Source organism: Camelus ferus, chromosome 24, assembly GCF_009834535.1.
Source record: "Camelus ferus isolate YT-003-E chromosome 24, BCGSAC_Cfer_1.0, whole genome shotgun sequence".
NCBI lineage: Eukaryota > Metazoa > Chordata > Mammalia > Artiodactyla > Camelidae > Camelus > Camelus ferus.
The window spans coordinates 543,211-556,325 of NC_045719.1; the positions used below are offsets into that span (position 1 = coordinate 543,211).

The window sequence follows — 13,115 nt, forward strand, 5'->3', positions numbered from 1 at the left end:
AGCAAATTTAGGGCCGACTGGTCATCATGCCTGTAACACACCCCTAAATGATTCAGAAAACAGTCTGTAAACATAAAGACCCAGAAGGAAACGCGGTAAAACGTTAACACCTGGGGACTCTCAGTGCAGGCAGCGTAGGGGAGTTCTCTACGTGATTTTAATTAAAGCTTTTCTGTCAATTTGCAATTATTTCAACTTAAAAATAAAGGTGAAGTAAACATTTAGAGGCAAAACGCTAACAAAGTACAAGGTACTATGAATCAAATAATCCTGCATCTGGCGAGAGAGGCTTTGTTAGTTTTACCTTTTAGATTCCAAGCTAGCTTTGGAAGAAGGCGGAAGTTCTCTGTTAGAAATCGTATTTTTAAATTCTCCAATTACGGAAAGTACAATTTTACGCATGTTTCCGTAGAAGAGCTGGATGTCATTAGGCCGCTGGGGAAGGTCATACACTGAAACAGAAAATGATGCTTGAAGTACATGAATCTTCACACAATCACACCACCAAGCAGAAGAGAAGTCTCTGTCTTCTTGGGTTTTCTTGGGTTAGGGGTCGGGGACATCTTGGTGTCTGGTGCTACTGATCAGCACCAGTGACTGGCAGCTGAGGCTCTGCCCTGGATCTGACGACAGCTGTGCCAGTGGCTCACTCTGACCCTGGGCACCTGGCCTAAGCTCCAGCCTCCCCGAGGGTAACTAGGAGCAGTCATCTCTCCCGGGGCCGCCAGCGTGAACACTTATACACACACACGCTGCGGGCCAGGAGCTGCTCCGACCCCTTATACACATTAACCGGGTCAGTTTTCACAGCTCCCCGCCCCGAAGTGAGGGACCTGGAGCACAGGGCGCCTCAGACTGCACACCCTGTAAGTGCCGGTCTCACCAGCACTTAACGGGAGCAAACCCAGAAACCGGGCAGTATTAATACGACTGAGTGTATCTGGATCACAAGACCCCTTGAGTTGAACATCTCTGGACTAATCCCCCTGAATTTACATGTACAAGACATTTTACAGAACACGTCTGTATTTCACATATAAATTAGATACTAAGAATTACGCATTTCTTAAAGTGGAAATTTAGAAAGAACACAGTTAACTATAAGTTGAAATTTATACTAACCAAGGCATCTGATATAAAAGTTTAAGTGTGAAAATATTTGCCACAAAAATTACACATTCTGCAGCAGTGAGATCACCACAAATACTGGTAGCAGTAACACGCTCAAACAAATGCTTCCCAAATACTCATGTAAAGAGCTCAACTGCAGCATCCCCACAGCGGTCTGCTGCGCTAACCGACCCAAAACAAAGCGGGACTGCTCCCCTCCCCGGGGACGAAAGCACACCGCCTCCAGAAGCCGCACCCGAAGGCGACAGCAAGTCCCAGCTCAGCCCTGTCTCGGGGAGGGGGCCAGGGTGGTCAGCAGGTTCCCTGGGTGCGTGGTTGGGTTTCAACACAACCCTCAGCACACCCACTTCCCGAATTCCTGTGCACGAGCCCCTCTCCCTGAACATCCTCCCCTCCCCATCCTGCTCTACATCTCCTCCTCGTCAGTGCCCTCACTCTTCACGACACCTTAAGACTCAGCGCTTTCTAAGTGGGGTGCCCTTCCTCGAGCTCGCCCAGACCCCAGTTCTACGGCAGCACCTCACGCTGCACTGTCGTCACCTGCCCTCCCCGGGCCTGCCCACCCCCGGCCAGGACCGCGTCTTCCACCTGCCGACCAGCACCCTGCGTTCCCCACGTGAGTCCTCCATCAACAAGTCACAAAGCTGTGCAGACTCTTGAAGGCTATCCTCTCACATTCCGGCTTCCAGCTGTCTTCACCGTGGCCGCAGCATCACCAGTGTGGCTCCGTCTCTGCGGACCCCTCTCATGGACAGGGGGTGATGCTCAGAAGGGCCGCAAGCTGAGTCTCAGCTCCAAAACCAGGCTTCTCCCCACTCTGACAAGACCCTCCAGTCTCCCAGTAATTTCTAATGAACCCACCCCTGCCTTCCCTTGAGCAGGTGACTGGATCCTCATTTGCTGAAAAGATCACAGACTGCTGTATATCACCTCTACATGGACATAAATGTCCTCCTCCATCATCTCCAACTTCCGAAGGAATGTGCATTCCATCACTAACAAACTAGAAAACAAAAGTGGGGTAAAACGACCACCTCATGGAGGGAGCACAGGGCTCGGAGGCAGAGCAAGTGCTTATTAGCATGCACGAGGTCCCGGGTTCAATGCCCAGTGCCTCCACGTTAAGTAAGTAAAGAGAAAAGGAATACATGTAGGTGTACGAATGACCGAGGCATTACGCTGTACACCAGAAACCGGCACATTGTAAACTGACTACACTTCAATTAAAAATAAATAAATAAATACATAAATAGCCCTAGTTACCTCCCCCACCCCTCAAAGACACTGCCACCTGAACATAACCACTCTTGATATTCTGGTGCATATACCCCTGCAATTTTACCTATGCAACAATAAACAGACATTAAATTATTCCCAACAAATTGAGATCTTACTGTGCAAAATTTTAAAATAATTATTTTCTTTAATAAATGAGTTTCCATGCCATTTAGTATAGAGTTATATCATTCGAATGGCTTCAAAATATTCTATTGCATAATCAAATGATCCCCTATTCTTGTGCATACAGGTTACTTCTAACTTCTTTCTATTACAAGCAATACTCGATGAAAATCTGTACACATATTTTTATATAATTTGCACGTTTCCATTCTTATACTTTGTGTGACTAATAAATACCACTAAGTACTTGAATGGCTTAGCTCACACAGAGCCAACACCTAGGACAGAGTCATTCTACCACGAGCCACTCTGAATTTTTTGGCCACCATCACATCCTCCATAAATCATACAGTAGCCACAACAGCAGAGAAACTGCACAGAGTGTAAGTTTGCAACCAATAAACCTTCAACAGCAATGAGACTAAGTTTCACAACGACCACTCCCCTCTGTTTACAAGTCTACGAAGAAGAAGCAGCATGTCGGTAACACCTGAGGTCCACAAAGCAAAGCTCTCACTTGGTCTTCGAGATGACTCTGTATAGAGAAGACTCGGGCCTTTCTTCTCGTTTCACAGGTAAGGAAACAACTTCAGTCATGTACTTTGTCCGAAGTCACACAGCAAAGCTGTGACCCAAATTCAGCCTGATGCCACATCTAAACTAACTCTGCCTCCTTCCCTCACATTGCTGGACCCACGAGATTTAAAAACATGCTGAAATTCTTACCTTCAGTTACCAGTAGCTCATCTTGAAATGCTTCAGCAAAATCGATCTTCTGCAGCACACTGTATCCTGCAAGCACCTGCTCTATAATCCCCGGCTTGTGCAACAGAGCTCTGCCAATGTAGATTCAATTCAGAGTGGCTTTTCACATAAAACAGAATTAGAGCTTTAGCCGCGCAGCAGCAAAGCCCACTAGCGTCGCGGTGCAGGGGCACGGGCACCAGGTCTAAGCCCCAGTGCAAGTCATTTTAAAAAGGAGGCTCGCTTTTGAAAATTCCCTTAAAAGTTATACATGGCAATACAATCAGCAGTTTCAGTAAATAAACACACCAAAACCACAACTTCCTGTAGAACAGTAGAAAGAACAAAAACTTGTATTCTTTTCAGGTCATACATTTTCATTATTTGTGATAATTTGGTCATGGCTAGAAATTTGTCTCAGAAAAAATACTCCAAGAAACCGATACAAGTAAGACGTCAGAGAGAAACACAGAAATTACCATGTAGCTATGTTTGCCCTCTTGTAGAGAATTTTGAGGTGAAAGAACTGAAATGTAAATTTCTCTATAAAACCCAGATGTTCACAAAGAAATCTCATTACTACAAATTTATGACAAAGAGTTATAAAGCAGTAAGCTGATTTCTCCATCCCAGCAGAGAGAAAGGGAAAAAAAGACAAAAAACCTTCAATCTTATTTCTCCAAATGTCAGTTTCTCTTAATACTTAATTGAGAAACAAACCAGGCTCCAAACGAGCTCTTCCCAGCAGCTCTGTTCTCCCACCATGTGGCTGCTCATCACTAACATTCCAATAGTCCTCAACAGATTAAAAATCTCCTAAACTGTGTATCAGAACAAAGCACGGCAGAGGACTGGGCAGAGGAGAGGTGGGTCCCTGCACACGTCCCTGCCCGCCTGGGGGTCAGTGCCTTCCTGCTGGTGATGAGCGCTGAGTGGCCAAGCTTCACTCACTTTGGGCTCAGACCTAGGCTAGGAAACTCTGGAAGTAAGAGCCCTGAATTCAACACCAAGAGTGTTTCAATCATACCTAGACCGAAACATAAATTTGACAACCTCCCAGCACATTAAACTACATTTAAATCCGATGTACCCATTTTTAGAATACCTGCTTTAAGCAGCTGGCCGGGTTAAACACCTGACACATTCCTGAAACACGGCTTGACGCTCTCACGGAACTCACAACATTCCCAGAAACGTTCCAAGTCAGGCGTGTTATGTAACGTCCTCCTTCACTAGTTCTTACATGTCTTCTGAGCCTGGCTTGCCACCTTATGAAGACGGTCCCGTGATGGGGTCCGAGGCCCCGTGCGGGTGGAGGGCAGAGGCTTGGCATGTGTCTCCAAGACATGCACTCACAGGACCTGGAGCGGAGCCCCCATGGGTATCTCTGCCCATATTTCTCCTACAGGGAGCTTCCTGGCCACACAGCTTCTAACGAGACTTTCCATCTGCCAGTTCACGAGTAAGTGATGAAATGTTCCATAAATTCCAATCCCAAACCATTTTTAAAGCCTTAGTCAGCCCCACCGAGGAGTTCCCGTAGGCTAAGATAAGAAACCCACCTTCGATACTGCTGTCTTGAAATTTCATCTCCACCAAAAAAGTATACAGTTGACAGTTCTGTGGTGGTGTTAGAACTGCTTTCTCTGTCTGATGGAGTGTATATTATAGTAACAGCCTGATGCCAAGAGAAAAATCAGGAGTGAGTATGAAGCATTTTTCCTGAGTAAGTCATCTCGCTGTGAATAAGCCATCACGGGGGCACGAACGCACCAGTGCAGCACCTCCAAAATCGGGTGAGCACTGCCACCCCCACGCCACTGTCACGTGGTGCCCGCACTTCTAGCCATGAAACACACCATCAGCACTTAACGTAAAAATGAGCTCACAGTTTTAGTGCAGACACTTTTATACTTACTTCTTGTGTTCTTTCCTTGAGCACAAATTTATCTGGAAAAATCCTTAATACTTTAGGATCCAGCAAAACTTTTTTTTGAGAATCCTTAAAACCTACTGCTTTCACAAAAGCTGCACGAGAGCCGGTGTTACGAACAGAAAAAACAATTCTACTTTCTCTGCCAGGCACTAAGTCGTTCACTGCTACCATGTAACTGTCAGATAACTTTTTAACATCTTCCAAAATCAGGTTACTTGTTCCTCCATATCCAGACAAAGGTATCTGAAAACACAGAATATATACATTCAAAATTATTTTTAAGTCAGCAGAAATCAGAAGATTAAATTATAGTCAGAGAAGAAAATACAGATTTAAAATTATTAACATTTGTGTACTTCAGCCAATTGTTACCCCACACCCAGTCTAGCATTATATTAAAGAGTTTGTCTTAAGGGAAAAGCAATCTAACAGCTGCAGAATTATTTACCTTCCAGAATACCAAGAATAATTACTTCACTGTTGTAGAAACCACGCTTAGATGACAAGGAGCAACAGAGAGATTAGTACTGATGTGCCTGCGGAAGAAACGCCCGACAGGAAACACACTGATGTTTACAACACACTTTGAAATGCGTGAAAAAGCTGAATTGACGGTTCAGGAATATGTGATAAAAGAAATGGAGTGGGGGATATGTGAGTGTTTACCGTGTAATTCTTTCAAATTCCCAGTAGTTCTGAATTTACAACATGAAAAGTTTTGGAGGTAGAAAAATCCATGATCACATGATCCTGTTAACTTCTGGTCTAGCAGAGTCACAGAGAAATGTGCCAAAGGGACCCAGAGAAGCCAAGAACTTGTCAAGGAGGACAGACCGCTGGCAGTCGGGCGCAGGCTGGGGTCAGGCCCCAGGTGCTGGCGGTGCAGTCCCTGAGCCACGGGCTCTGGTGGGCTCAGCACCAACCGGAAAGAGGCTTCAGAATAAACTCTTGTCATGTAAGTAAGAACATGGGAAAAAACAGAACAGCCAAAACATGGAAGCAACTCAAATGTCCACCAACAGGTACTGAATAAAGCAGCTGTGGTGTATGTATACAATGGAACACGACTCAGCCACATGAAAGAATGAAATACTGCCATTTGCAGCCACATGGATGGACCTGGAAATTATCACACTAATAGAAGTAAGCCAGAAAGAGAAAGAAAAATACCACATGGTATCACTCATACGTGGAATCTTAAAAAAAAAAAAAGAAAGAAAGAAAAAAAGAAAAAAGGATACTATGAACTCATCTACAAAATAGAAGCAGCTTGGTAGATGTAGTACACAATCTTGCGCTTACTGGGGAAACGGGATGGGAAGGGATAAATCTGGGAGCTTAAAATTTGCAAATGTTAATGTCTCGACGTAAAAATACATAAACAAATTTCTTCTGTACAGCACAAGGAACTATATTTAGTATCTTGTAGTAACCTTTAATGAAAAAGAACATGGAAACAAATACATGCATGTGTATGCGTGACTGGGACACTGCACTGTGCACCGGAAATGGACACATTGTAACTGACTGCACTTCAATTAAAAAAAAAAAAGGATTGATCAGGTAAAATTTTACCAAACATGTTAAAAAAAAAAAAAAAAAGACAAGCAAAACCCAAACAAACAAAACGCTGTATTCTTATCTGAAAGACTACCGCTTTCACGGTTCTGGACTTACTACACTTAACTTCTAAGGGGGAGACAAACAAACAAAATGCAGGAAAACAGCTACCCTGCTGGGAGACAAGCTTCACACCCTTTAAGATGTACTCCTTTAAAAATGACAGTCATTCCTAATTATTACAACAGGCTCCAAAGAACCTTTTGCAAACTTCAAGGCATCAGTAGCCTTTTCAAGCTGTTAGGCACTAAGTGGAGAAACATTCTGAAAAGGTAAATTCAGGTGCCCAAAAAATTAGCTTTACTTGCCTTTTAGCACAAATCAATAGCATTTTATGGTGGTTTTTTCTGGGGATGGAACCCAGGAGCTCGTACACAGTAAGCAGTGCTCGACCACTGAGCTCTACCCACCGCCAGAATAACAGCATTTTAAAGGGTGTCAGAGCTGAAGCCGCTACAAATCACACCTCTTTCAGAGCGAGTGCTGCTAATTTCCAGAGTCAAAAGTGTTTCTAATTTTTCTTTTCCCATAGAAACTTGCATAAATCTTACGCATTAAACAAAAGTAACAGGGGAAAAATTAGCTTCTGAAAACACTCGTTGTAAGTGTTCTCCTGTATTTTCAAAGTCTAAGGAGTCAGAAACAATCACTGAGTGAAAGGTTAATAAAAAGATGAAATGAAACGAAATCCGACCAGAAAAGCTGTTGTCCAAGGGCACATTTCTTCACCTCGCCACCGTGGACCCCAGGGGCCGGGTCAGCTGAGGGCGTCCTGGGCTCGGCCAGACGTCTGGCCGCAGCCCTGGCCTTGACCCACTGGGCGCCCCTCACAGCTGTGACAACCACGAATGTCTCCAGAAATTACCAACTGTCTCCATAATCTATGTATTCTGTTTAAAGTACTGTTAACCTTGTAATTTATCACATTTCTTCTCTGACATCAGGAAACGGACCAAAGTTTCAGTCTCAGCCCCTCACCCCCCACAAAGCCTGCTCGGCCTTATGAGGCCCAGCTCTCACCTGACCTTGCCCCTCCTTCCCTTCCTCAGTGATTTACCACTTTCCCCTCTTAGTGCTCGGCTCTAAACAAATGACTTGAAATCCTCTGACAAAACTATGCTGGAGAGGAACAAAATGTAAAAGGTTCTTGTCTTTGTATCCCTAGTACGTGGAATGAAGTCTAGCAAATGGTGTCACCAGACACTTTGCTGAAATGAAAGGAAAACATTTACTTGGAAAGTCAACATCTTAAAAAGAGTCATCTGGAGTTACCAAAAAACTGGGTTCTTTAAACGTTGAGCACATTTCAAAACTTACAAACTAGAATGAAACTCATCTAATGAAGCATGAGAGGAGACAGGGGGACCACGGCGGCTACTTTCACAATGGGACACGCCTACGAAGCCCGTAATTACTCCTAACCTGTGTGCAGACCTAGGTCATCACACGTTTTGACTTACAAGAAGCAGAGTACTCAGCATTAACCAACATAAAACGAATAGTTACACACATCATAAGCTCTATGGGAGGAAAAAAAAAGCGATAAAATCATCTTACTGTGAACTTAATGCCTGGTTGTGACCGAATACCAAGTTGTTTAATTTCTAGTTTAGCCAACATACAGGATAATCGAGTAGGTGCAAACAACACAGAGACGTAAATGTCTTCTTTCGGGCGAATTCTGATCTCACAGCTACTGGTCAATCGCTCTTCTGAGCCAAAAGTGTGCTGAAGCTGCAATTTAAAAACAATCACTGCGTGAAACAAAGCAGAAGCAAAAACAAACACTCCGCCGCCAAGAGCTCTTTGCAGACAAGCAGCACAAGGCGGTCTCCACGCGTAAATGCTCCGGGCCCGAGAGCACGGGAGACAGAACAGAACCATGCACTCACTCACCTGGAAGCAGTCCTGGTCCTGGCCTCTAATCAGCAGTCGTAAGTGCTGGGCTGCAGATGTCGAATTATTTCTTAGCGCTAGTTTCTGAAGCCTAAAAACAATGACACATTTTAAATGCGGTTTCCCTCTGGGATACTGCTAAGATCACCAACACAGAGTCAACTGAAACCAAGCGTATGCTCAGAGATGCACTGACTGCCTGGGCGCAGAGCCGCCAAGGGGTGTAGCTCCTAGACTTACAGACACTCAGGACCTTCCAAGGGTCTAGCTGGGCAACGTCTTCACTGAGAGCTGCTTAAGAACATGCACTGTTCATCAACTAGTTTGTAAGCTCCTTAAACAGATGCAAGGTCTGTTTTTTCTGTCTACCACTCACAGTGCTTTCCAGACAAGAAACAAAGATACTCTTAATGGCCTAAATTTGGGCATCAGCAGAGAATTCACCAAAGAGCTTAAGAAAATTGAAACCTAAGTTCTTTTTTTTGGATTGTACTTTAAACAGAGGTGAAAACTTAAAAAAAAAAAAAAACACTTGAATTCATGATAGGATGAATAAGGACTGTATGCTAGCTTCATTTCAATTCTAAGAACACTGACATCGTCACAATTAACACAGAGGAGAGTAACAGTAATTGACGAGAGCAAAACCTTCGCGGTCCGCGACAGTACTCACTGTGTTCTGCCGAGAGGGACACCTGCCCACGCCAGAAACTGCTTGTTGGATAAAATCGATGGAATGTTTGAGCAGCAAGACCCAGGTGTGGGAGGCTTATTTCCTAGAGAAACGACTTCACCTTTTAACATCACTTCATACTGGGGGCCAGAGGGCTGTACAAATATTTTCAAGATCCTAACAAAGAAAACCACCTAAGTTCAATGTTTAGAAATCAACTCTTTTGGCAACTATCTCCTCCAGGCCTCCTCTGTTCAAGAGACTGAGCCGGGTGCCAAGGGTACCAGGCACCCCGCCCTCAGGGCACACTGGCCAGCGAGGACACAGATGAGGAAGCAGACTGTGGCATGCCCCTGCCCACGGGGAAGACCTGGGTCCGGGGAGGGCTGAGGAAAGGCGCCCTGGTGAGGGCGCGAACCCGGCAGGTAAGGGCTGCGCATGCAGCCAGCGCCCCTCCTGAGGGCCTAGCAGGTGCCTGGGAGGCGCGGGAACCCAGGCACGACTGGGCCATGTGGGCTCAGGACAGCGTGCTAAGCTGCGTTTATCAAGCAAGTTCAAACACTGCCATGGAAAGGTGATGTTCACTTAGGGTTTGGATGCTAAGAAGTCCCTGGCTGGAGAAGGGGTGGGGACAGCATCTGACAACCAACAACTGACAAGGCCAACCCAAAGCTTCCTTGGAGAAAACGGTAATGAGAAACATCAAGACTAACATGTTACTACCAGTTTTGTCAGAAGGCATTTGAAAATGCCTTCTGGCTTTCTAGTCAGCTGATTCTAAGGAGATTTTCAGAAACAGAAAGAAGAAACCCGGGACTCAGCAGAGCGGCACCAGCGCCCCCCAGGCTGCGTGGGGAGTGAGGGCTGCTTTGAGGGCCAAGGAGAAACCTGCCTTTACAATTTCACATTACCTTTCCTCACGGGCTTCTGGGTCCTTCGGAGTAAATGAAACTGTAACTTCCTGTTCTTCTCCAGGTTTAAGGAATAGATTCTCTGGATCCACTGAAAAGTGACTTCCTCGATCTGGGATCTGAATATTGACACGATTACATGGAAAGGCTGACTTAGGCAGGCACGGCTTTTACTCTCTCCTCGTCTTACTTACCTTCCTCACCTACTAGGACCGGTGATTTCTCCTCCTCCTTGTCCACCAGGGTCCCACCTAGTCTCATTTCTCTCTCCTTCCTGCTCCGTGACAAGCTTTAGCCACCACCTGTCCCTAACTCCTGGCCACGAACACCCCTCACTCACCCACAAGTCCCAAACATGGTCTACACATATGGCTCTCTCTCCTCCACTCCCCTGAGCCATAGGGAGCACACAGGCTCCAGGAACAAACCTAGAACTTGGTTCTTATACACGTATCACTGGGTGTCCCGGCTGAAGCCCACATCTGTTTCACATCACGGAAGCCAGCTTGGAAGTCCCGCTGAGACACTCCCCGACCCCACGGCACCCAGCCAAGGCAGGAAGTGCACCAGCCCTCACGACGCGGGGGCACCCATGGCCTCACAGCAGGGGCACGAACTCTTACCTCGATGTCCAAGTAGACGTCAATGTTCCCTGCATTCTTCAACGGTAAGCACTGCTTTGCCGAGGAAGCCACGCTGGCAAACAAGTGCATCGTCTGGAGGATGGGGAAGAATAGGCATTTAGAAAAATGCCACGAGAACAAGCCCACCGGCACGTGAAGTGGAGGTGGGGGCAGGGATACCTGCAGGTCTTTAGGGGCGTGTATCCTGGCAACTCCTGCTCTGGCCCGAAGACTGACACTTGTGATGACTGGCGTAGCGTTCGGGCTGTCAAGCTCCACATCAACTCTCGCCAAGAACTCTTCTGCTGAGTCCAAAATCTCTATGGAAGGCCATTCTTTAGTTCAGACACCGGAGAGTTACTTAACTCTAAATGCCACAGATAGGCCAACACTATGCCCCTGTGTGGGGCAGGAAAAATTGCAAGCAAAATGATTTTTTAAAGAACTCAAAAGAGGAACAAACATAAGTGGAGGAGAAAAGGAAGCATCTAATTGGCAGATGTGATAAAATCAATTAGCAGAAAGACCCCCAAAAGGTTTTCAGTGGCACTTGCTTGGGTTATTCATAATTGGATGGATTTGACCTAAAACAGCATGCTCTCTGCCCATTTTTAAAACAACATAAAATATCTAACAAATTACAGTAGATGCTTGGCACATTCAGTGACAGAGAAAATAAGCCTCAACTTTGTAGTTTACTTAGCCACTGAGTAAAGCAATTCCCAAAAACGTAAACGTGGTACCTGAAGAAGGGATCTGTTTCTTTGGACTATGGAAAAGAACCCAAATTATCAGAAATTCTGGATCCTGTAAAACAAAATTAAAAGTTTACACGTACACTGACATTCAGATTAAAATCTTAATGAAAAAAAAGTAATTTGGAAACTCAGCTTCCCCCTAATTCTGAGCCAGTGCCCCGCCCCTAAACCGGCCCACCTGTCCATCGTAGCTGGCGGGCATCATGTGGGTGACCACGGAGGGAGCTGCCAACTGGGCGATCACTGTGGCGTAGGGCAGCGCTCCGGAAGCAGCGTGGACGGGCTCCCTGGAGAAGGTGAAGCAGCGCCAGGCTGTGGCGTTCTGTCAGAAACAGGAGGGGCGCCTCAGCAGGGCCGCAGTGCACTGTGGGTGAAGGTACCTCCGTGCCCACCCCCACACGCCAGACTCACAGCGCTGATGACAAGCCGGACCGGGACGGCCGCGTGCGTCCTGTTCACCAGCTTTAATGGCAGAGCCCTCCAGCCTCCGTGAGCCAAGTCACCAAAATCAAGAACATCTTTCTTTTCTGTTTCTATCTAGTTACCGGAAAGGAGGAATTTATAAAAAGCAGTATGTTAATAAATATCCCAGCTTATGTTCATATCACTGCCGTTTCCAGCCACAAACAAAAAGTAAGCATCAAAGGTAACGCACCTAAGACTGCTTGAGCTACTTTATTTACAGTTGATATTTTCTACAAAAATAAAGGCTGAATTCCTTTTTTGAGGAAGTCTATACACCCAAACACCCCACAGAATAAAGCAATGTCTCAGCTGCTGTTACTCTGAAGACTGTAAGACCCTAAGACAAGCGGACGGTTTCACAAAGCACACAGCCTCCCTCTCTGAGCTCTGTTGACTTCACGTCCCTCCAGAACACATGCTGGCCTTTTCAGATTTAGTCCAAACTTCTGACAACACTGACAACGTCTAAAAAGACATCAGAACAGACAGGTCCTAAGTTTAGAAAGAGTGCCTCTCCCCATGATGGTCCGACCTCCTTAAACATGGGAGACCAACAACACACAGCCTCAGCCCCCACATGGAGAAGTGCGGATACTATTTTACACACGCACATCAGTGCTTCTGGCCTAGCCCAACATAAAACAAAGGGAACTCAAAAGCAAACCAGCAAATGGGAGCTGACATCCATGGTGGCCCATGGTCTGAGGTCCAGTCACCTCCAGGGAGACCAGGATGTGGAGTTCTGACATGTTAACATGTGGGCAAGGCAAGGCTGCATGAGTCTGAACTCCCTGCAAAACATGCAGAGATTCAGAGGTGCCCTTTCATGGAAAGGGAGCTGGGAAAACTGCATGTTTGAAGAGACAACAGGGAAAGCTGCCCGGGACTGCAAGATGATTTACCAGAAAGTGGAACCAAGGCCTGCGCCACCAGGTGGGGTCCAACCTCACTGCAACC

The 13,115-nt window shown here is 46.0% G+C and overlaps 1 protein-coding gene across 4 annotated transcripts in view; it reads right to left on the bottom strand.

Annotated features, from left to right (window-relative positions):
- CEP192 (centrosomal protein 192) overlaps positions 1-13,115 on the bottom strand; it is a 70,525-nt gene that overhangs the window by 17,329 nt on the left and 40,081 nt on the right. For all 4 annotated transcript variants that reach the window (XM_032467379.1, XM_032467380.1, XM_032467378.1 and 1 more), the window contains 13 exons: positions 12,105-12,230; positions 11,872-12,015; positions 11,679-11,742; positions 11,116-11,255; positions 10,936-11,028; positions 10,313-10,431; positions 9,402-9,578; positions 8,729-8,819; positions 8,390-8,566; positions 5,195-5,455; positions 4,839-4,954; positions 3,259-3,368; positions 305-452 (listed from right to left, as the gene is read on the bottom strand). In XM_032467379.1, coding sequence (XP_032323270.1) covers positions 305-452; positions 3,259-3,368; positions 4,839-4,954; positions 5,195-5,455; positions 8,390-8,566; positions 8,729-8,819; positions 9,402-9,578; positions 10,313-10,431; positions 10,936-11,028; positions 11,116-11,255; positions 11,679-11,742; positions 11,872-12,015; positions 12,105-12,230 — 1,766 coding nt within the window. The remainder of the gene's footprint in view (positions 1-304; positions 453-3,258; positions 3,369-4,838; positions 4,955-5,194; positions 5,456-8,389; positions 8,567-8,728; positions 8,820-9,401; positions 9,579-10,312; positions 10,432-10,935; positions 11,029-11,115; positions 11,256-11,678; positions 11,743-11,871; positions 12,016-12,104; positions 12,231-13,115) is intronic.